The sequence below is a fragment of the Neophocaena asiaeorientalis genome, unplaced genomic scaffold (genome assembly GCF_003031525.2).
Source record: "Neophocaena asiaeorientalis asiaeorientalis breed wild unplaced genomic scaffold, Neophocaena_asiaeorientalis_V1.1 scaffold427, whole genome shotgun sequence".
In the NCBI taxonomy this organism is placed as follows: Eukaryota; Metazoa; Chordata; class Mammalia; order Artiodactyla; family Phocoenidae; genus Neophocaena; species Neophocaena asiaeorientalis.
Window position 1 is genome coordinate 2,227,328 of NW_020172280.1, and position 21,494 is coordinate 2,248,821.

Genomic DNA, 21,494 nt, shown 5'->3' on the forward strand with positions numbered 1-21,494 from the left:
CCTGGTGCAACTCCTGGCTGTCCCCGATCCACTTGGGCAGACCTTCCTGAGAGCAGGTCTTGGGGTTGGCTTAAGGATGACACTCTTCCAGGTGTGAAGAGGCAGCGTGCGGGGGCCTGCTGCGACCTCACGTGGTGTGGTTTGGAGAAAACCTGGACGCTGCCATCCTGGAGGAGGCTGGCAGGGAGCTGGCCCTCTGTGACTTGTGTCTCGTGGTAGGTCACGCCCATCCCTGATCCCCGGGATGCTCTGAAACGCCAGGTGGGTGGGGGTGGGGGTGGGGGTTGCTTCCTCCCTCCCTCCCCCTCTTTTCCTTCCTCCCTCTTCCCCTCCTTCTCCTCCTCTCCCCCTCCTCCCTCCCTTCCTTCCTGTTCTTAAGGGTGTGTTGAGAGTCGGGGGGTGCCCTACAGAAAAACTAAGAAACGGTGAGTAAGATACGATCTCAAAATATGAAACGATGGAAGACCATGTCTGGGGCTTCTCAAAGCCTTTCCCCCCTGGAAGAGAAATAATGAAAAGCGCATGTTATTGGTTCTGATTTTGAAAGTAACACATGCTCGTTATTAAATTTGAGAAAATACAAAAAAGTATAAAATTATAAAGGAGAAATTAGAGATCACCAATAATTCCACCATCCAAAAATAGTCACTGTTAGCATTTTGGTGTGATCTCTTCTAGACCAGAGGGGAGCAAACTATGATAATGTACATCGTCTTGTGAACAAAGTTGTATTGGAGCATAGCCATACCCTTTCTTCTATGTATTGCCTATGGCTGCTGTCACACTATAATAGCAGAGTTGAGTATTTGTGACAGAGACTGCATGGCCTGCAAAGCCTAAAAAAATTACTATCTGGCCCTTTACACAGAGTTTACCCACCCTGGTCTAGACCTTTGCTTATGCAGATGTAGACATATTCAAATTCAAAAGTGGGTTCATACTGTGTGTTCTGCTTGGAAGCTGCTTTATTCACATAGCAGTTCACTTAGCCTCTTTCATGTCCGTATGTCCAAATCCACGTCATCTTTTAACTGGCTGCGTGGTGTTCCACTGTATGGATATAAAAGGACATAGTTAACCAATCCTCCACTGTTGGACACTTAGGCTGTTTCAGACTTTGATATTTTAAAACAATGCTATGATGAATGTCCTTAGATGTAGCTCTTAGCAGGCTCTTCAAGTTATTTCCTGAGGGCAGATTTCCTGGAAGTGGAACTAATGGGACAAAGAGCATGCACATTTCAAATTCTCCTAACACATCTCTAAAAGCAGAAGCGGCCTCTCACGGGTGCGTGTTCATTCAGCCGGTATTTCTTGAGTGCGTCCCACTGTTGAATCTAGTATCAATGTGCTTGATAGACGGTTAAGCAAGGAAAGCTGGCTTGTAAAACTTGGTCTGGCCTCCCTGCTCTTGTAAAGAATGTTTATAAATATATATTCATAGAGAAAAACCTGAAAGAATATACATCAAAATGTGAACATCTTGGTAGATAATCTTGGTAGAAGTAGGATTATGAATGACATGTATGTGTTTTCTCTTTGTATTTTCTAACTTAAAAGGAACATGGATTATTTGCATCTCTTCAAAGAGCAGAAGCAAAACTAAAACTAACCCCCTTTGGGTGACGATCGAGTCATTTCTTTGCCATTCTCTCCGTGTGTGCAGCTCTTGTCTTCGTATCGCGTGTCCTTCCCGAATTCTAGGGGTCAGCCAGAGGGGCGCCTCCTGCCTCCCTGTTTGTCCCTCAGACGCTCTCCACTTATCCCATCCAGCTTAGCTGTCCTCACACCCGCCACCACAAACTGGCCCAGGTTTCTGGTAGGTTTTCTGAAAAGCTGTTTCCTCTCCACGGTGTGGTCATTTGTCCGTTTCCGTTTGTTTAGAATATACATCAAAATGTGAACATCTTGGGTGATAATCTTGGTAGAAGTAGGATTATGAATGACATGTATGTGTTTTCTCTTTGTATTTTCTAACTTAAAAGGAACATGGATTATTTGCATCTCTTCAAAGAGCAGAAGCAAAACTAAAACTAACCCCCTTTGGGTGACGATCGAGTCATTTCTTTGCCATTCTCTCCGTGTGTGCAGCTCTTGTCTTCGTATCGCGTGTCCTTCCCGAATTCTAGGGGTCAGCCAGAGGGGCGCCTCCTGCCTCCCTGTTTGTCCCTCAGACGCTCTCCACTTATCCCATCCAGCTTAGCTGTCCTCACACCCGCCACCACAAACTGGCCCAGGTTTCTGGTAGGTTTTCTGAAAAGCTGTTTCCTCTCCACGGTGTGGTCATTTGTCCGTTTCCGTTTGTTTGCTCTGTAGGTGGGAACTTCCTCGGTGGTCTACCCCGCCGCCATGTTTGCCCCCGAGGTGTCTGCCCGGGGGGTACCGGTGGCCGAATTTAACATAGAAGCCACCCCTGCAGCGAACAGATTCAGGTACCGGGATCACCAAGGTGGGAACGCATGTGCTCATCCAAGCAGATTTTACTACTGTTCTGATTGAAAAACACGGAGTTTGTGTTTTCTTATTTGGCCTATAGTTGCTTTGATGGAAGAAAACAAAGTATTAAACCTAGATGAAGGTAGCTGTGTCTTTTTACGGGAAGTTTGCCATAGGGCTTTTGTTTTTCACATTTTGAAAGTTCTTCCTTGATTCTTCAGACTTTACTTTTATTCGTATTTTTAAGCTAGATTTAGTAATGGCATTTAGAGGTAGGTCAGCCGAAGACTCAGCACGTAAGCCCAGGAGATACCCATGCGGAACTGCATCACCCACTCTTCTCACCGTGGGGCTCCCTGGGCAAATTCCTCTTTGGTCTTACTGTCAAGGATATTTGTACTTGTGGCCATATTGTGATACTGATCCTGCTTCCCAAATTTGTGTGCCAAGTGTAGATTATCGCAGTATTCATTTGTAGTCTCATTCTAGGTTCCATTTTATGTCTTCACCTTTGTTTTGCTTTTTTTCACCCCTGCTTTTCTCTCTTCATTTTTAATGTATTTTATATATTCTTGTCAGTCTGTTTAATTCCTTTCCAGAATAAGGTAGACTGTAAACTAATAAATAAATATGAATAAATAAAAGAAAACTTCACTGAAGCTTCTTGTCACTACTTTAGTCAGTGGTTTTTACCTCAGGTTTTAAAAATCTGATGACCCAGGAGATTCTGGTGTAATTGGTGTGAGGTATAGCCTGAGCCCCATGACTTTTATAAGCTTTCTAGGTGATTCTCATGTGCAGCCAGGATGAGAACCAGTGCTCTTTTTCATTGGGATAAAGTCGTGTCACAGACAGTGTGGAAACACTCAGATATAATCCTCTTCAGGTGAGTGAGCTGACTTTCTTCCTAGACTTCTCCAGGTCCTTTTAGTCAGCTACAGCCTATGTGCTTAGACCATAGTTCTTCATTTGTGTATAAGAGGTGGGAACTAGGAAGGTGCCTTTTAAATTTATTTAATTTATTTATTTTTGGCTGTGTTGGGTCTTTGTTGTTGCAGGCAGTCTTTCTCTAATTGTGTCGACGGGCTTCTCATTGTGGTGGCCTCTCCCGTTGCGGAGCACAGGCTCCAGGCACACAGGCTTCAGCAGCTGTGGCACGCGGGCTCAGCAGTTGTGGCTCACAGGCTCCAGAGCGCGGGCTCAGCAGCCGTGGCACACGGCCTAGCCACTCTGCAGCATGTGGGATCCTCCCGGACCAGGGCTCGAACCCGTGTCCGCTGCACTGGCAGGTGGACTCCCAACCACTGCGCCACCAGGGAAGCCCCAGGAAGGCACCTTTTAAAGCATTGCCTTCTGTGTGAAACTTATACTCTGAAAATGACAGAATGCTGCTGGAAGACATACAGAAGACCTAAGTATGTGGAAGGACACAGCTGAAGAGAGTCCAGAAAATAAACCTCATGTTCATAGTTAATTGATTTTTGAAAAGGGTATGAAAACAAATCAGAAAGGGAAAGAAGAATCTTTTTAACAAATGGTGCTGGAACAGCTGGATAGCCACCTGCAAAAGAATGAAACTGGACCCCTTAATTACACCATAAACAAAAGTGGATCACAGACCTAAATGTAAGAGCTAAAACTATAAATTTCTTAAAATATAGGAGTAAATCTTTGTGACCTTAAGTTAGTCAAAGCCTCCTCGATATGACATCAAAAGCACAAGTAGCATAAGAAAAATGGATAAATTGAACTTCATCAAAGTTAAAGCTTCTGTGCTTCAATGGACACCACCACTAAAATGAAAAAGACAATCCACAGAGTGGGAGAAAAGATTGGCAAGTCTAATATTTTAAAGGAACTGGTATCCAGAATATATAAAGAACTCTCACAACTCAATAATGAAAAGACGAATAACCCAATTAAAAAGTGGGCCAAAGATTTGAATAGACACTTCTCCAGATATGTATATACATGGTCAATAGGCACATTGAGAAGATGCTGAGCATCACGAATCACTAGGGAAATGCAAATTAAACCACAACCAGATGCCACTCAACCACTAGCAAGGCTACAATTTTAAAAATGGAGGATCACAAGTGTTGGTGAAGAAACCGGACCCCTCATACATCGCTGGTGGGAATGTAAAATGATTCAGCTGCTTTGGAAAACAGTATGGTGGTTCCTCAAAAGATTATATACACCGTTGACATATAACCCGGCAATTCTACTCCTAGGTATGCAGTCAAGAGAAATGAAGATATACGTCTACACAAAAATGTGTACATGAATGTTTATAGTAGCATGGATCATAATAAAAAATGGAAACAACCCACATGTCCTTTAACTGATGAACGGATAAACAAAACTTGTTATCTATACAGTGGAACGTTATTCAGCCATACAAAGAGTGAAGTACTGATACATGCTACAACATGGATGACGCTTGAAAACATTATATTTAGTGAAAGAAGCCAGGCACACAAGATCAAATATTGTATGATTCTGTTTTGTACGAAATATCCGGAATAGGCAAATCAACAGAGACGGAAGGTAGATTAGTGGTTGTCTAGGGTTGGGGTAGGGAGGAATGGGAAGTAACTAACTGCTGATGGGTACAGGTTTACTCTGGGATGATGAAAATGTTCTAAAGCTGCTTGTGGTGATGGTTGTACAGTTCTGTGAATATACTAAAAAACCTGTTAAATTATACCTTTTAAATGAGTGGATTGTATGTGAATTACATCTCAATTAAGTTGTTCTATTAAAAAAGTTATTGTCTTCTAACTTATCCACTAAAATATTGGTACATTGTGCCACTTACGTGTAGCACCTGGGCCACTTAGCATCATCAAAAGTAACATCGCAGCCAGGTAACCCAAGCCTCTTGTCTGCTTGGAAGAGCATCAGAGCGCTCCCAGGTGGGGACAGGGTAAATTTTCTGAAGCAGGAAATGCGGTTCATCCCCAAATTCTATTTTTCTTCTAATGTGGCTTATTTTCAGTCACTTGACCTCCAGCTCATCTCTAATAAGTGTACAGAAAAGTACATGTCATTGTAGAAAAGTAAAATGCAGATAGGGAAAAAGAAGAAAATAAAACTCGGGTGTTTCCACAACCCAAGATAAGAGTTGGCCTCTGCCTTTCACGCTCAGGACTGACCAGCAAGATCTGGGCATCCGTCGTGTTGGTCTTCACGTGAAAGGAAATGGAACTTGGTGGTTTTCCATGCAAGTTAAGAAGAGATTCTTGGCACGTACTAATGATATCACTTCATAAGTTGGGCCTCCTCAAGCCGCAGACCTGCTGCAGCTGCTACTCTTCTTCAACCAGAATTCTTCAACCTGCCGTGTCTCTGTTTAGACAAACAGGCTACTTGCTAGTCAGAGACTTTGATCGGATTTTGACAGCACCGACCGCAAGAACCACGAGAACAGATGCTTGTGGGCTTTTTTGGGAGCCGAGACTCTCTGTACCACGGAGTCTGGGAATTTTCCCAGATGAGTATAACTGACCAGTGAAGCCAGCAATGCTTTTGTCTAGGCGTCACCAAAGCTGACATTTAGAAGAGACATGGGAGATCATCATCTCATCCTACTCAGTTTTTCAAATGGGGAACCAAGCCCAGAGTGGTTAAGAGGCTTGTTTAAACACGCAGCTCAACAAAAGCAGAAACTTCTCACATCTTATGTGTAACAGATGTTGGCTGACCTTTAGTTAGGTCAAGGGGTCAGCAAGCCGCTGCTTGTAGGCCAAATGCACCCACCCTGTTTTTTGTAAATAAAGTTTTATTGGAACCTAGCCACTGCCACATGTTCCTGTATTGTCTGTGGCTGCTGTTGAACTTAAACAGCGGAAGTGAGGAGTTGCAGCAGAGACTGTCAGGCCTGCAAAGATGAAAATATTTACTCTCTGGCTCTTTACAGAAAGCAAATTGCCAACCCCTGCTCTAGGTTAATAAGAAGAATGAAAATTGGAATGATATCTCCTTTTAACCTGATTTTCTTCGTTATCTAAATAGATAGTGGGAATGCTGCCTCTGTTTTAAACTTGGATCTCACAAGACTCCTTCGACCTTGTACAAGTTGTTTGGATTCTTTGCCCCAATTCTAATTTAGAGACTAAGTCGTGTAGAATTTACCTCCCACTGAAATGTATTAATATTTTCAAGGTGTTAACTTAATTAGTTCCAGTTTTTTTTTTTTTCCCCTGTCCCAGATGGTTGTCTTAGATGATTTCTGAAAAACTGTTACACTAGGCATTTTCAGATTTAGGCTTCAAGCTGTTACTCATTCCCAGAGGTCCTTGGCAAGTAAGGGTCTGCATGCATTTGTTGAGGCAGAAGTGGGATTTGTGCTCCCGAGACACTGGTGTGCAGCGCTTTCCAAGCACCCTTGGGCCCTCCACGCCCTGCGACCACCTGTTGTTCATCTTTGCATTTCTCTAAACTTTGGAATTTAGTCAAAGCCCATAATTGTTTATTTAGCACCTACTATGTACTAGGCACTGCTCTGGGTGCTTAGGATAGGATGTATTAGTAAACGATACACAAACCCTACCATGTGAAGATGGCATTCTAGCGGTGGAGGCAAATAGTACACAATAGGGATGGATAATAAATGGACAGATTCTGTGGCCTATGACAAGTGGGGATTAGGCTGTGGGAAAAGCAAAGGTAGAGCTGGGGGGAGCAGGTGGGTCGCAGGACTCAGTGTAGGTGTGGGGAGCCTCACTGAGAAGAGGCCTGAGCAGACTTGGAGGAGGGGAAGGAGTTAGCTAAGGAGGTGTCTGGGCTACGAGCTTTCCAGATGCCAGGACCAGCTGGAGCAAAGGCCCCAAGGGGAAAGCAAGCCTGGGCGGTTTGAGGGGCAGCAGAGAGGCCAGCGTGCTTGGAGAGGAAGGAGCGGGGAGGCGCTCCAGGAGAGGTAGAGGGGTCAGTACGGTGAGGAAGTGACCTGTGTGCTGGGCAAGTGCCCCCAGAAGAAGCTCACTGCAGGTGGAGTTGAGAAGTCTCAGGAATTCTTAGCTAGAAGATGGTTTTATCGCTTGTCTTATTTATGTGTTTATTCCTCAAGAGTATAAAGAGGTCAGTTCTTTTAATTTATAGCTGATCACATTTGATAGGGAAGGCCCGTGCTCTCCCAGGCTGGATTATCAGGGTAGGGGGTAGGTGCCCTGTTAGTCCATGCAAAGGGGCCCTGTGGTCTGTTAACCAAAAAAGTCACTTAAAGCAAGAATATAATAAAAAAGGACACATAAGTATTTCATTTTCAGTTAAAGCATAAATGTGCATTCATTTGCCTTTTTTTTTCTGATAGAGCCAAAGGCCTTTTCTTTAGTGGGAATCTACTGACTGGAGCTCACCTTTCTTGCATAAATCATATTCATAATCCTCCTGGTGTTCCCCAAATTTCCCTGAAGAGAAAAATCACCTGAGCCTTTATTTTATAAAACAAAACAGATAACCAAGTAAATCAGATCCCAAGGCCCCGGTCTGGACTTCCTGAGTCAGAATATCCAGGGCAAGAGGGCTGTTTATTTGTATATTTAACGAGTGACCTAGGTGAGTCTTATCATCAGGAAATCTTGGAAAACACTGGAATACAACTCCTGGTTTAGATATTTTTCTGTTTATTTGTGTTTTTGGGGGGCCACGCTGCGAGGCTTGCAGGAACTTAGTTCCCCCACCAGGGGTTGAACCCACGCCCTCGGCAGTGAAAGCACAGCGTCCTAACCACTGGACCACCAGGGAATTCCCTGTTTTTTCTTTTTTTAAGTGGAGAAAGAACATACAAAAAAACTTTGAAGCATTTTCCCCCTCATCTTGTCCACCTACATCTAATTTGACAGAATTGTTTTTAATAACATGTTATGTCTTTCCAAAGCATTCAGCTAATTTTCCTAGATATAATCCTCTTTTAATAGCTATATTTTTGCATTAATTAAATTGGATTATTACATTAACCAATAAAAGTGGCATGAACATATTCTGGGCGAAACACAGTGGTCTTGGTTATCCTACAATGGGAGGGATGAGGGGAAAGGCACTGGGCTGCTAGAACAGGGGGTCTTCAAACACCTTTGTTCTTGTACCCCGTTTACACTTTTTTTTTTTCTTTTTGCGGCACGTGGGCCTCTCACTGCCGTGGCCTCTCCCGTTCTGGAGCACAGGCTCCGGACGCGCAGGCTCAGCGGCCATGGCTCACAGGCCCAGCCGCTCCGCGGCATGTGGGTTTTTCCCAGACCGGGGCACGAACCCGTGTCCCCTGCATCGGCAGGTGGACTCTCAACCACTGCACCACCAGGGAAGCCCCCCCCGTTTACATGTTTAAACTTGACATCTAAAATTTATCAAAATCATTGAAAAAGATGTGATTCCGAATTACTGGAAATAAAATACCGACATTTAAAAATAAAACTGCCATTATCCTAAACTGCCATTTAAATGTATCCAGTTAAATACAAATGTCACAACTACTTGATACCCACATCATCCATTTACAGAATAAATATACAAGCCCTCTTTAACAATGAGAACCTTCACATTTTTTCTTTTTCTCTTTGAACTGGTATTCCCATACTACTTCTACCGTAGAAATTTATATTAATGTATTTTTATGCTTGAAAATCTTTTGTTGACTATCCTATTATATTCTGCTGTAAAATATATGAGTTACTGAACTATTTTCAAGTTCTTTAAAACTTAAAAATTGTTCCATTGAAAAATTCTTGTAGATGGAATTATCGCTGCTGTAATTTATAGTACTAAGTTGTTGAAAACAACAAATGATACATTTTGATTAATAATTCCATAAAAGTAAAACTATGGGAAACGCATCTCTTAATAGATGCATGGGGCATGAGTTTTTTGAATTAGTTCGGGTATCCATGGCTGAGTATTACGTATTGTTAGAAGGAGACAAAGTTCATGTTGTTGTAGCCCAGTCGGCCTGTGGTCACAGGAAACAAACCTGTATTCTGAGAAGATCAGGTTTCCTGACCCACTGCAGTGAGTGAGACCCCAGAGGAGCCGTGGGGCATGTCCCCAAACAAAGGAAAAGATGGAGTTATTATAGGATTTGGAAGGAGGGTTGAGTTCAGGTAAAGTTTAAATGAAGCAGTTTTTGATAGACTCAGCAACTAGCAGGGCTGTGGGTGTGGAGAGGGGTCAGATCTTCTCTGGCTGCAAAGTGGCCGCAAGGTCCTGTTTCCTTGAAGGTAGATGTGGAACCCTGGTCCCAGACACCCCTTACCTGGAGCTCTGCACCTGGGTTGGAAGTAAGGCTGCTTCTCGGAGGCAAAGTGGCTTAGGTCCTCCAGACACAGAGGATATTTCATTCTTTACTGCCGTCATACTGGTAGTGTATGATTTTAGAGGACAGAATTCCTACTCAGTGAGTAACAAAGCAGTGGTCACTCAAAGAAGGGAGTTGTTATGATACTGTGCAGCTTGTCGTGGGGGAAGAAAATTGTGTTTCCTACTAGCTTTGCAGCTGGCTGTATCTGTGTCTCTTAATTCCAGTCTGAGGGATGGCAGGGAAGATTTTTACTGGCTGAGCTAAATTTTACCTTTTCAATGTCCAATGTCAATTGTAATTCTTTGTTTTTGCTTTTTTTGAAAAATATTTATTTATTTGGTTGCACTGGGCCTTAGTTGCAGCAGGCGGGCTCCTTAGTTGTGGCACGTGGGCTCCTTAGTTGTGGCAGGCGGGCTCCTTAGTTGCAGCTTGTGGGCTCCTTAGTTGCAGCATGCATGTGGGATTTAGTTCCCTGATGAGGGATCGAACCCACGCCCCATGAATTGGGAGCGCAGAGTCTTACCCACTGCGCCACCAGGGAAGTCCCAGTTTTTGCTTTTTATCGATGAAAGTACTGAGAAACCTGGGCCACATAAACCCTGGGCGTGAAAGGAATTTCATTATGGCATCGCTACTCAGATTTTAGACCTCCTTCCAAGTTATATGCTGAAATACCCATAGTAATCTTGAATCACGTTTAGTGATCTGTTCATTGACAATTCCATAAGACCCTCTTTCAATTTTACTGAAAGCAAGGATGAAACGGCCCTGCTTGCATGTGTTACCCGGTCTTTAGAAACCGTTTGTTTTCTCAGATCCACACCGATATTTCAGACATCCCTTTCTTTTCACGTTCTGGGATAAGGCGCCATTGTAAGATTTGGGATGGGTGAGGTGAGGTGCAGCTTGCTTTGGTAAATAGGGAGGAGGGTGAATGTGGAAAGGGGCACAAGGAAGAACATGTGGAAGCTGAGGCTCTCCGCGCCTGGCTGTGCGTCTCGGAAAGTCTTCAAGGGACTGTGCTGGGGCGGAGCTTTCTAGTGGCCAGTGTTCCACATGCTGCCAGTGGTAGAAGGATCAGAGAGGCCATTTGGTCGGGGATGTCTGTTCGTGGCACAGAGAACAGAGTATTCAAGGGCTAAGGCATTCATGATTTGTGTTGTATCAAGAATAAGTAATATGACCAAATGCTTTTTTCATTTTTAACTGTGCTCAGTTGATTTTCTTATTAACGATACACTAGAATTAGTTGGGTATTTTTTCCCCCTGTCCTAAGTGTTTTCCTTTGAAGGAAGCAGAAGTCGTTGGTTTTTCTTCTTTTCTCTCCCTCCTCTTTCTTGATCTTTCTCTTTTTCCTACTTTCTGACTGCAAGTCAGGGCTAGTCCCGAGTTCCAGTGGACGGCTGGAGAGGCCTGTGGCCTCAGGTGAAGTCCTTACGGTCCACATGGTGCATGAGGCTCTTTTTTTCTTGTCCTTATTACCTGTCAGTAAGATTTTGTAAAACTTACAATATGTCAGTTATGAGTTTGGCAAAGCAATCACAGAATACAACCATGTCTCCCCTTCTTCCTTAAAAGAAAATCCTTATTTGTAGCACCTAAATTCGAAGCAATTGCTTTCCCAAATTCCCTTGCTGACAGGGGCCAACCCATAGTGAGGTGTCTGCATTTGGAGTTTTCAGAAACTAGATGAAAGAACTGGGCACAGAAACACGTAAGACTGCATTTGTGAGAATGCGAATTTTACTCTGGTTGTAACTAAGAAAGTTGACTTGCTGAAGCAGAATGTTCATCTTTGCTCCTAACTCTGCTGTGTTCGTCCTGCTATTTCAGGTTTCATTTCCAGGGACCATGTGGGACGACGCTTCCTGAAGCCCTTGCGCCTCATGAAACTGAAACTGTTTCTTAATTGCCCTGAGGAAGGAAGAAATCACAGTGCATCTATAAGTACCAGGCCACCAACAGGAGAAACAGTCTTGTGGATGGTGAGCTGAATACTGAAAGGTCTGAATGTATCTTCTGGAATCCAAACTGCTGATAAGTGATGGGACTTAGAGGAAATAGTAGTAAACGTGTTTAGAAGGAGAAGTCACAGAACTTAAGTCAATTCACGTTATCTGGTTTGAACTAAACATAAGATACCTCCGATGTGTTTGGTTGGTTACCGGGAGGGAAACAACTTTGTAATTAGATTGTCTAAAAAAAGTAATTTTTTTTTTTTTGCTATTTGGGTAGAGGGGTAAAACCCTGGTATTTCTGATTTTTGTGCAAGGCTTGGTGGAAAATAAAATCCCTTTCTACAGCAGGTAATTGACTGTATAAAGGTGTTACCCCAAGAGATATCTTTGTTGGGGACTTTCTCTTGTCAATGTTTATCTTGTTTGGCTGCCTAACCTCAGTTCCAGGGGGATAGCTTACAACAAGAATTCAGGCAAGGAAGGAAGAGAAATTAGCAGTAAGGTAGAAAATCAGGATGAGAAAAAAGAATAATGCAAATATATGGACTCCAAGGACAAACGCAGCTGCCTAAAATTTAGCACTGGGCTTCCGCACAGCCAAGGAGGAAAGGGAGAGGTGATGGTTGGTCGTTCCTCAATATTACAAACACAGAAGGACATTTCTCACTATCATCAACACACGCTTCCCCCGACGCTGAATTTTGAAGGGAGTTTTTCCCGTGGGACTTGCAAGTTTTATGCTCATACTACCTCTGCGTAAAGTAGGAAGAATACAGCCCTCTCCTCAAGTCCCACCATCTAATGCAGCACCCAGGGATGCCTGCTGCCGGCAAGGCAAGCATCAGAGGCCTGACGGAGGAGCGGCCTTCAGTAAACAGCGCATGAAGGTCGTACATAACTAGCTCCCTTGGATCAGGTGGGCTCCCTGGGTGATGATGGAGCTGGGCCATATCATCCCCACCCCTTACAAAATTGCATTTAATATTACACCCTTGGCGTTTGTAGAAGTAGATGACGAGACGCTGTGACATAAAACTTTGTACTGCATTTGCAAGTCATGCCTTTTAATAAATCCCAAGTATCCTTTGCATGGGCAAGAGGGGTGCCCATAACCCACAGGGAGTCTGAAAGATCAGCCAGGCACCCTGAGGGCTCCCGTCATATGCTTTTACGTGGGTGGGTCAAAGCACGCACACTGACGGGACTTGTAATACCTATAATGCAGGTTTTGTACATAAAATGCCATCATGCACTTCTAGTAGGTTTGTTGTAGGGCTTCTCAGAAGTGCACTGTACATGGTTCCCTAGTGTTGGCAGTGGTGGAAGTCAGAAAACACTGTTCCAGGCAGTCGGACTGTATTTTTAATTCGTAATTTCTATCTGACCAAGATCCAGATATTTCAGAACTGTTCTTTGCAACTCCCTTCCTACTAGGTTGTTGGTACCAGTCGCTGTTTTTGTTTCTGTTTTGTCATTTTTGTTCGTGTTTTGGTCTTGTTTTTAAACTAGGAATTGCTTCCACATCAGAGGAGAGGAAAAGCAAATTGAAAATACTCCACAATTTATGTGAGGTAGGATTATTCATTTCAATTCAGTATTCACTGAACATCTGCCATATGACAGACATTAGAAATAGTGCTTAGAGAGAGACGGACCGTGCCTCAAGGAGTTCACAAAGACTGGGTTGGGACAATCGTCATATGAACTGGTAAACAGCGTGGAAGCTATAGTTACAGAACTTTGTTCAAGATTCAGAGCATGCAATTAGAGATGAGCAGAGTGGGGATGGGGTCGATCTTAAGGTGCTTGAAAGTCTTTAAGAGGAAGTCAGCCTGGGTGGGAGTTTTTTAAGGTATAAATAGGAGTTCCAAGGTCAGAGTGTGTATCACTAGAGCATGTCCAAATGCAAGGTAAATATGAAATAGCTTGGTTTGTTCAGAGAAAGATGAATCATTTGCTATTGTATAATGGGTGAGAAGCTAAACACAAAGGTCATGAAGGGCCACGTATGCTAGGAAATGAAATAAGTATACTTGGGGCGGGGGCGGGGGCATAAATATACACAGTACGGGGGCTGCGTCACTAAGTGACGGTAGGATGGGCAGACACCTTGCAAGGTCCTGGGGTTACAGCAGGGAACCGGGGAGGGGGGGTCCCCGCTCTCAGTGAGCTCACGTTCTAACGGGAGAGTCAGACAACAAGCTGTTACGGCGAGGAGTCAGTGAGGGACACGGAACAGGCAGTGGCCGAGGGCCGGTGGTCAGGGATGCCCGTGAGAGGGCGGCCGAGGTCGCCACGCCCACGTTTGGTGCTGAGGATCGATTTAAATCCGAGTCTGTCGACCTTGTTTCTCGTCGGCGACAACAGGGCTGAAAGGCATGGGGTCCTGCCGGTATAGCGCACTTCTTCCTTTTGAAACTGCACTTCTGTGGGGAGTGCGGAAAGCCGAATATCGACCAAGCGGACCTCGGAGCTAAAAAAGGCGGCGATAGGGCGACTGGGGCTTGTGGTCACCGGATGGCGGGACCTGCGAACCCACCTCAAGGAGCGCGAGGACCCAGCCAACCCTGCTCCCGGCATCCCCGCCAAGGAGGCAGCAGGATGTATCTTTCCTGCCTAGAAACCACGGCCACCTGCTCTCGCAGTCGTGAGCGAGGAGGGAGCCGCGAGGCCTCCTGCGCGCAGCCCCGGTGCCGGGCGGAAGGGAAGGGCCCCCAGCTTTCCTCAGGCCACGCCCGTCCCCGCTCTGCGCATGCGCCTCTGCATAGCTCAGTGGGGCCTCGGAACCTGCAGAGGGCGACAGAACCCGTGGCGCCTGCCTTTTACGTCACGCTCCGCCTGCGTGCTGATTCCGGGTCAGAGGTCGGGCGCAGCTTGGGTCATGGTGCAGCTCAGGCCGCGCGCGTCCCGCGCTCCGGTTTCGGCGTCGGCGATGGTGGACGAGGGCCAGCCGGCCTCGGAAGAGGAGGCGGAGCACGGCCTGTTGCTCGGGCAGCCGAGCAGCGGCGCGGCTGCCGAGCCGCTGGAGGAAGACGAGGAAGGGGACGATGAGCTTGACGACGAGGCCCCGGAGGAGCTGACTTTCGCCAGCGCTCAGGCGGAAGCGAAGGAAGAGGAGCGGCGAGTTCGCGAGACCGTGCGCAGGTTCGGAGCCCGCGGCCGGGCGGGGAGAAGCGCCCCTTCCCATCCCGCTCGTCCCTGCCCGCGCTGACTTGTCGCCTATTTCTCCCAGGGATAAAACGCTTCTGAAGGAGAAGAGGAAGCGACGCGAGGAGTTGTTCATCGAACAGAAGGTTGGAGGGGAGGGCGGCGTTTCACAACGCGGCTCGGGGTAGAATTCAAAGTTGCTAGGATGTGGGGTAGAGGAAAGTCGCTAATATTTTCTTCTGACTACAGTGACAAGGTGCTCGTGCTCTTTGCTGTCCACCGATTGAAAAAGGGAGTGGGAAGAGGTGGGAACCCGAAATCGTAGGGTCAGTCCCACCCCTGACGCTCGGCGGAGGCAGTTGATTTGAAACTGGGTCGCCGTGAGAATTAGGTGCTTTGGGAACTAAGGGCCGTTCCAACATGGAGGGTGATCGATGTGCTTCTCTGCTGTTTAGCAGATTGGCCACAGAACTGACTCCATATGGACGTGATATTAACTGCTTCCAGTGTATGGTAGTGACCTGAGGGTTCCGGTCTTCACATCTTCCGAAGAATGTGGAATGGTTTCTGAGATGCTTGGTCCCAGTCTTCCCACAGCTTAGAGATAGTGGAGGTCGGTGTTCAGCCCAATTCATTTATTTGCCTAGAGGTAGGGCTGTCCTTAAAATGGTAACTTTTAAAAGCAATCCAGGGCATATTGTCGTGTACCTCACCTTTAATTGATTTTTAAAACGTTTTTAAGAAAAGAAAACTTCTTCCAGAGACTATTCTAGAGAAGTTAACTACAGCTTCACAAACTAGGTAAGTAATGGATCTCGTTTTATTACTTGCTTACATACAGTCTTTGAATTACATATTGGTACATTAATTTGAACTCAAATAACTGAAGAAATTGTAAAGTCTAAATTAAAAAGCTACACAGTATTTGAATTTGGTGGGACAGGTTGAGGGAAATATTCCACTTTTCAGTCTTCTGGGTTTTATTATGTTTGTTGTTTTCCCCATAGGTAACTCCAGTTTCTGAGTTGCTGATCCTAGTGTGTTCATTCAATAAGTTGTGGGCCACTGTCGTTGTACTAGGGGCAGGATAGATGGTGTGAATAAAACAGTGTTTTGAAATTTATCCTTTAGTGGAGTAGCAGGCAATTATCCATAGGCTCCTAAAACTCAAGCTTGCCCCATACTTGCCCTGTCTGCCACTAACCTGGCCTCCCTCCTCGTTCCCCATTTCACTTAGCAGCTCTGCCATCCACTGCACGTTTAAAGCTACTTTTCCTCATCTGTGCCAGGGAATCAACCAAACCGTACTTAATTTACATTTCTAAATATTTGCTTTCCCCCCTCCCCATTCCCCCTTGTCTCCTCTTACTGCTTTCGGTTTAGCCCTGCATCTTTGACTTAGCACAGTGGTTCTCAAATTTTCAGTAAAAGAACTTTTTCCAGAGTTACTCGGTTTCTGAATACATCACGGTGACAAAGTCCTTTTCACCTTTCAAAACCAAGTCCAGATGTCACCTGTCTTCTCTCACTCCCTCCACCCCATCGCTCGCCCCACCGTCGAGCTTTTTCCAGTATGCAAGTGCTTCTGTGTAGATACATCATTGTATTTTGCCATTTACCTTTCTCTCCATTAGACCGCACTTCTTGAGGCTATAAATTCTTGTCTCTATCCTCGTTTGTGTCTAAATTGTTCGATTAATCCTTCGAGATCTCTCCAAATAAAGTGAGGCAGGCCTACCACCTTTCACTTTGTATTTCAAATACTGTACTATATAATTCTTGAATATTTCACTTTAACTCTGTTAACCTTTGGAAGCCTGCTAATGTATTTTCAGATTTTAAATTCTGAGAAGATATTCCCAACCTAGTATAGTTTGTTGATTTTGAGTTGTCAGTTCATTGGGGAGAGACTCTTGCTTTCTACAGATCCTAAGTAAAAACTGAGAATGGTGGTAGTAAAGCGGGGGGAGGGGTATCTTATTTGTAAAACTAGATGAAATTTTTTAACAAGTTGAGTCACCTTTGCTCTCTGCCATCCCAATTAGTGTTCTTCTTGTTCTTCCTTAGTGCGAAGAAATCACCGGCAAAGTTGAAAGAAGGTATGAACTATTCTAATTTAAATAACTTCTCATTAGGTGTCAACTGCATTTGCAGGTATTTGCAGTCAAATGTTACTGACCCTTAGAAAGAGCACGGGAACAGGCCTGGCCAGTTGTAGCTTATTTCTTACAAATAAAAACCACACACTGGTGTGTAGTGGGTATTTAAAGTGAACTCCAGTATGTGTTCCTGATTTATTTTTACACCAATGCTAATCAGAAATATAACTCAATTTTTTAGTGAATTTGCAAAAGAAAAATGAAGAATGTGAGAAAGGAAGTGCCTCAAAGAAAGCTAAAGAAAAAGTGCAGAAAGTACAGACTGTTGGGTAAGAAGAGTCTTCTTTTTGTGTGAGTGGGATGTAAAGGTGACCTTTGGAGGAGAGTACTGGCTTAATTAGTAGCAGTTTCAGATTGGATCCTCTGTGGAAAGTTTTTGGTATTTATATTAAAAAAAATATTTATTTGCTCTACTAAGATGTAAACATTACTTGTAAAATAGTCCTGTAATTTAGTTTTATCACCTTACCCGTGCATATACAAAATTAGGACTTGGGATATTGTTTTCCACTATTTGTGTCAACTAACAAAAATACTTTATTTTGAAAATAAGCACTGCCTCATTTTGACCTTTTGTATTGATTACCAGCCAGAATAAAAGCTACTTGGCTGTAAGGCTGAAAGACCAAGATTTGAGAGATTCAAGGCAAGAAGCGGCCAAAGCCTTCATACAAAATTGTTTATATGGTCCTGGAACCAACAGAACTACTGGTAATTTCTTTATGGACTATTTTTCTCCCTTTTAACTGCAAGTTAAACAAAGCATTGATAAATAATTCTCTTTCCTAGTAAACAAGTTCCTGTCTCTTGACAACAAGAGGTTACCGGTGAAAAAGGCCGCTGCCCAGTTTTTGAATAATGCTTGGGGTAAGATTAAGCTTTATTCTCTGAATCTGATAGTTTTATATATTGAATAATGTTCTTTAAAAAAAAAAATCTGTTTATTTGGCTGTGCTGGGTCTCAGTTGCGTGCGGCACGTGGGATCTTCACTGCCACGTGTGGGATCTTTAGTTGCGTATGCAGGCTCTAGTTCCCTGACCAGGGATCGAACCCGGGCCCCCTGCATTGGGAGCACAGAGTCTTAACCACTGGACCACCAGGGAAGTCCCTGAAAGATGTTCTTTTTTAAGGAGATCGTAAATACTCATGAAGTATCGATTTTTTTCTTACAATGGCTTCTGTTACTATTTTAAAGTTGCTTCTGAAGAATAGGTCAGTGTAGTACGTATGCACATATACCTAATTTTAATATTTACACTCGTGTATTAACTAGAAAATTTGGAATTGTTTCTTGGGAACTTTATCTCCTCATTATTCTTAACTGCACAAAACCTTCTATTCTAGCATCCCAGAAAAAACAAAATGCCAAGAGGTTTAAAAGACGCTGGATGGTCAGAAAGATGAAAACTTCTAAGAAGTAAATCAAAGCTAAATGAAGAACGAGGACTTTGTATGTATAGAACTTATAAATTTTTAGTTTAGAGCATTTAATTTTTCTGAAAAAATTAATAAAAGACTTACAAATCATTTTAGAGGATCATTATAAAAATCGTAAGTCTGTTTGGGGTAGTACCCAGTCACATTTCATCCATGGAGTATAATTAATTGTGCCTTATAGTCTTTGAGCATCCTGGAAGAAAAAGCAGTTTTAAAGGACTTGTTTTCCTTTCTTTTTATAATTGTTTACCCATTTTATTGAACACAAGCAGTGCCCACACCAGTAGGGTCCTCTGCTACCCCTCCCCCCTCCCCTGCAGGGTGTGTGGCAGGAAAAGTCTTCCACGACAGCTCTCAGATGCTTTAGTTTCTTGGATATTTTTGTGCTATTGATGAGAATTTCACAGAATACGAGGAAGAGTGCAGTATCTAAGTGTAGCTAGATAATCTGTTCTTTTTTAAAAGAAGGTTTACCAAACCAAAGGATATGGTTGTTTGTTATCCTGTTGAAGAGCTTGTTTTTATGTTTTACTTTTAACCAGTTTGGGAGTTTGCTGTAAAAATGGCAAGTCACATGCCATATTATGATTATGAAAACAAGAAGATTCATTTCCTGCTTTCTTTCTGTATCACCCGTAGTATCAGGTTTGACCCTAATCCACAGAGGCCAGTAAACTCAAGGCAGTCTGAAGTTGCAGAACTCAGATTTATAGTAGCAACCACTCATTTTAGTTGTTCTAACTTTATATTAATCGTGAGAAGTATGCAAGTACCTAATATAAATTCAATTGACACTCTAGTATCTGTAGAAGTAAATTTTTAATGGCTGGTTAATTATATCACTACATTTTTATTGCAATATAGTACTCATTTAAGCACTTAAAAATGGAAGGTGTACAAAGATTAAATTAAGACACAGTAAATTGACTAAATATTTGGTTTTTATATAAATAAAGGTCATGACCACACTGTTGACATGTAATACTGTTATAATACAACAGTTAAACTTGTGAGTCTACAACAGAAGTCATCGGTAGTTAAACAGGAAACAAAGTTGAAAAAGACCATGTTAAAACAAAACTACTGGGACTTAACAGGTCGGGATTGTAAGTAGCAACAAACATATTCACTCAGCTCCTGAGTATTTCAAGTTTTACAGTACACATTAAAAATGATTTCTTCCATCAACACTATAAATTCAAACTGTCAGATGTTTATGCATTTTGCAAGTTACACTGATTGATTGAATTGCTTACATGGGAGCGGGGGTCAGAACACCTCCCAATTTGAAGTTTACATCACCCACATGCTAACACAAACACAACTTGTTCCGTTTCCTTCCCCCCTCTCTCCCCCCAACAAAGAAGGCAGGATTTTTTGGTTTCTTTTAGGTAATTGTTTTAAAGGATTTGTGATGATCAATTTGAACGTCTGAGATTCAGTAATATTTAACTCTTAGACAACTAAGAGGTTAAAGATGGAAAATAATTTCTCCTAACACTAAGTTAGAAAATCATTTGCATCATGCTGTAAACTAGGAAGCAATGTAAAGCAACAAAAACCTGTCCCCAGTACATAATTTAAAAAATCTAAATTTCAAATCAGCAGACTGGTCTACTTCCACGTTGACTATATGCCACAATGTGAGTGTGAGCTCCGTGAGTGCATAGCTAATGCAGGTAGTCTTCCACTGTGGCAAAAGCACAGGATCCAATTCCTGATCGAGCCATCAGTCCTAGACACTGTGTGGCCTGTCCCATGGCTAGGGCAAGTGGAGGTTGCTTTGGCAGATTGTGGGTTTCTGAGGAAAAATGATTAAAAATGGAAATAGCAATTAGCAATACATTTCAAACAACGTCTCTCAATCAGGAAAATACTGCATTACTTACAAAATTACCAATGTCTATACTGCTCTTAACTACCTAACTAGCAAAGGTGGTTTTTAAGCAAACAGCACATGCCTTGGACATCTACTCTGACAAGGTAATATGGTTACTGGGTATTCAAGTAATAAGAAAAAATTCTTGCAGAATTAGACTTTCAAGGTGTTAGACACTCAAAAACTTCCACATTTATTTACTATGATGGAAACGATGTAATTATCTAATGTTTGCAGCGGGGAGTAAGGAATATTTAGTATTTCCCTTCTATTTTTCCAAGGTCAACTGACATTACCAAAGAAAACGGCACCAGGTTTTCGGTACAAGTTTCACTGATGGATTCTTCCCCTTCTGGGAACAGGACCCAACAGAGGCTGCCGAATCCTTTCCACGGCATGTTGGTCAATGTCATTTGGGTTGGTAAGGGAGCAGGTGGTGATGGTGACCACGAGAGACAACTGAGCCAAACGACCCTATCATCTGAGGAGTTAATTTACAATTGGTAGGATAAACATCTGTAAAAATCACCATTAAATGAAAGTTTTCAGGGTCCTACCTACCAGACATTTGTCGGACAGCTGTAGTACAAATGTAACCATCGGCAAAATTCATTCTTTGCCAGAAATGAAAAACTGAACTAGTGATAAAAGTGACCAAACCCTTTTCCTTGTGTGGAGGTGTCCAAATTTTAATTTTAGGCAGATTCCCAGTTAGTAAAATTACTAATGAGTCCTTGTAGGCACAGCTGACAGCAGGGCAAGAACAGTGATCCAGGGCTGGTTAAGGCTCCATGTGGTTGCTTCTGAGGCTGCACATAGCGGTGGGAGAAAGAGAAGTTCCGGAAGGGATGAGGCAGAAATAAAGGGAGCAGGTTCCGGACTTAAGGTGTAAGGGGAAGTAACACAGGATGAAGAATATCAGAATACAGATATGCAAGAAAAGATGCACACGCTGGTGAAAAGTGGTCTGTGGGTTAAGATTATGCAAGTACTAGCTGTTCTCTGACAAGATGCTCTTCAGCTAAATTCTGATGGTGATACATTTTTGTGGTCAACTCTAAGCAGGAATGACTTTATAAACTAACTCTGCCTCAGCTAGAATCAGGAACAACTTAATTTTTACACAGAATCAACATAGCAACAAACAATGAAAAGGAAACCATCCTTTCAAAAATATCTCTTG

General features: G+C 43.3%; 3 protein-coding genes across 9 annotated transcripts in view; 2 read left to right on the forward strand and 1 right to left on the reverse strand.

Annotated features, from left to right (window-relative positions):
- Positions 1-12,049, forward strand: part of SIRT5 (sirtuin 5) — a 29,212-nt gene extending 17,163 nt beyond the window's left edge. For 2 of the 6 annotated variants that reach the window (XM_024764039.1, XM_024764047.1), the window contains 3 exons: positions 92-215; positions 2,317-2,449; positions 11,564-12,035. In XM_024764039.1, the coding sequence (XP_024619807.1) occupies positions 92-215; positions 2,317-2,449; positions 11,564-11,724 (418 nt within the window). In that variant the 3' untranslated portion in view covers positions 11,725-12,035. Of the gene's footprint in view, positions 1-91; positions 221-2,316; positions 2,450-11,563 lie in introns of those variants that run through there. The other 4 variants (XM_024764061.1, XM_024764054.1, XM_024764065.1 and 1 more) reach the window with 4 other exon arrangements.
- A 2,410-nt stretch (positions 12,050-14,459) lies between these two features.
- NOL7 (nucleolar protein 7) lies at positions 14,460-20,874 on the forward strand. 2 transcript variants are annotated; one of them, XM_024763798.1, is made up of 9 exons: positions 14,460-14,832; positions 14,921-14,981; positions 15,578-15,636; positions 16,903-16,934; positions 17,176-17,263; positions 17,584-17,705; positions 17,784-17,861; positions 18,340-18,445; positions 20,593-20,874. In XM_024763798.1, the coding sequence occupies exons 1-8, from the start codon at positions 14,570-14,572 to the stop codon at positions 18,414-18,416; spliced, it is 780 nt and encodes a 259-aa protein (XP_024619566.1). In that variant the 5' UTR covers positions 14,460-14,569; the 3' UTR covers positions 18,417-18,445; positions 20,593-20,874. The 2 variants fall into 2 exon arrangements, with proteins under 2 accessions (XP_024619566.1, XP_024619556.1); XM_024763788.1 differs by lacking the exon at positions 20,593-20,874 and having other exon boundaries at positions 14,462-14,832; positions 18,340-18,522.
- Positions 18,529-21,494, reverse strand: part of RANBP9 (RAN binding protein 9) — a 91,022-nt gene continuing 88,056 nt past the window's right edge. The window contains exon 16 of the mRNA XM_024764098.1: positions 18,529-20,233. Within this exon, the coding sequence (XP_024619866.1) occupies positions 20,103-20,233 (131 nt within the window). The 3' untranslated portion in view covers positions 18,529-20,102. The remainder of the gene's footprint in view (positions 20,234-21,494) is intronic.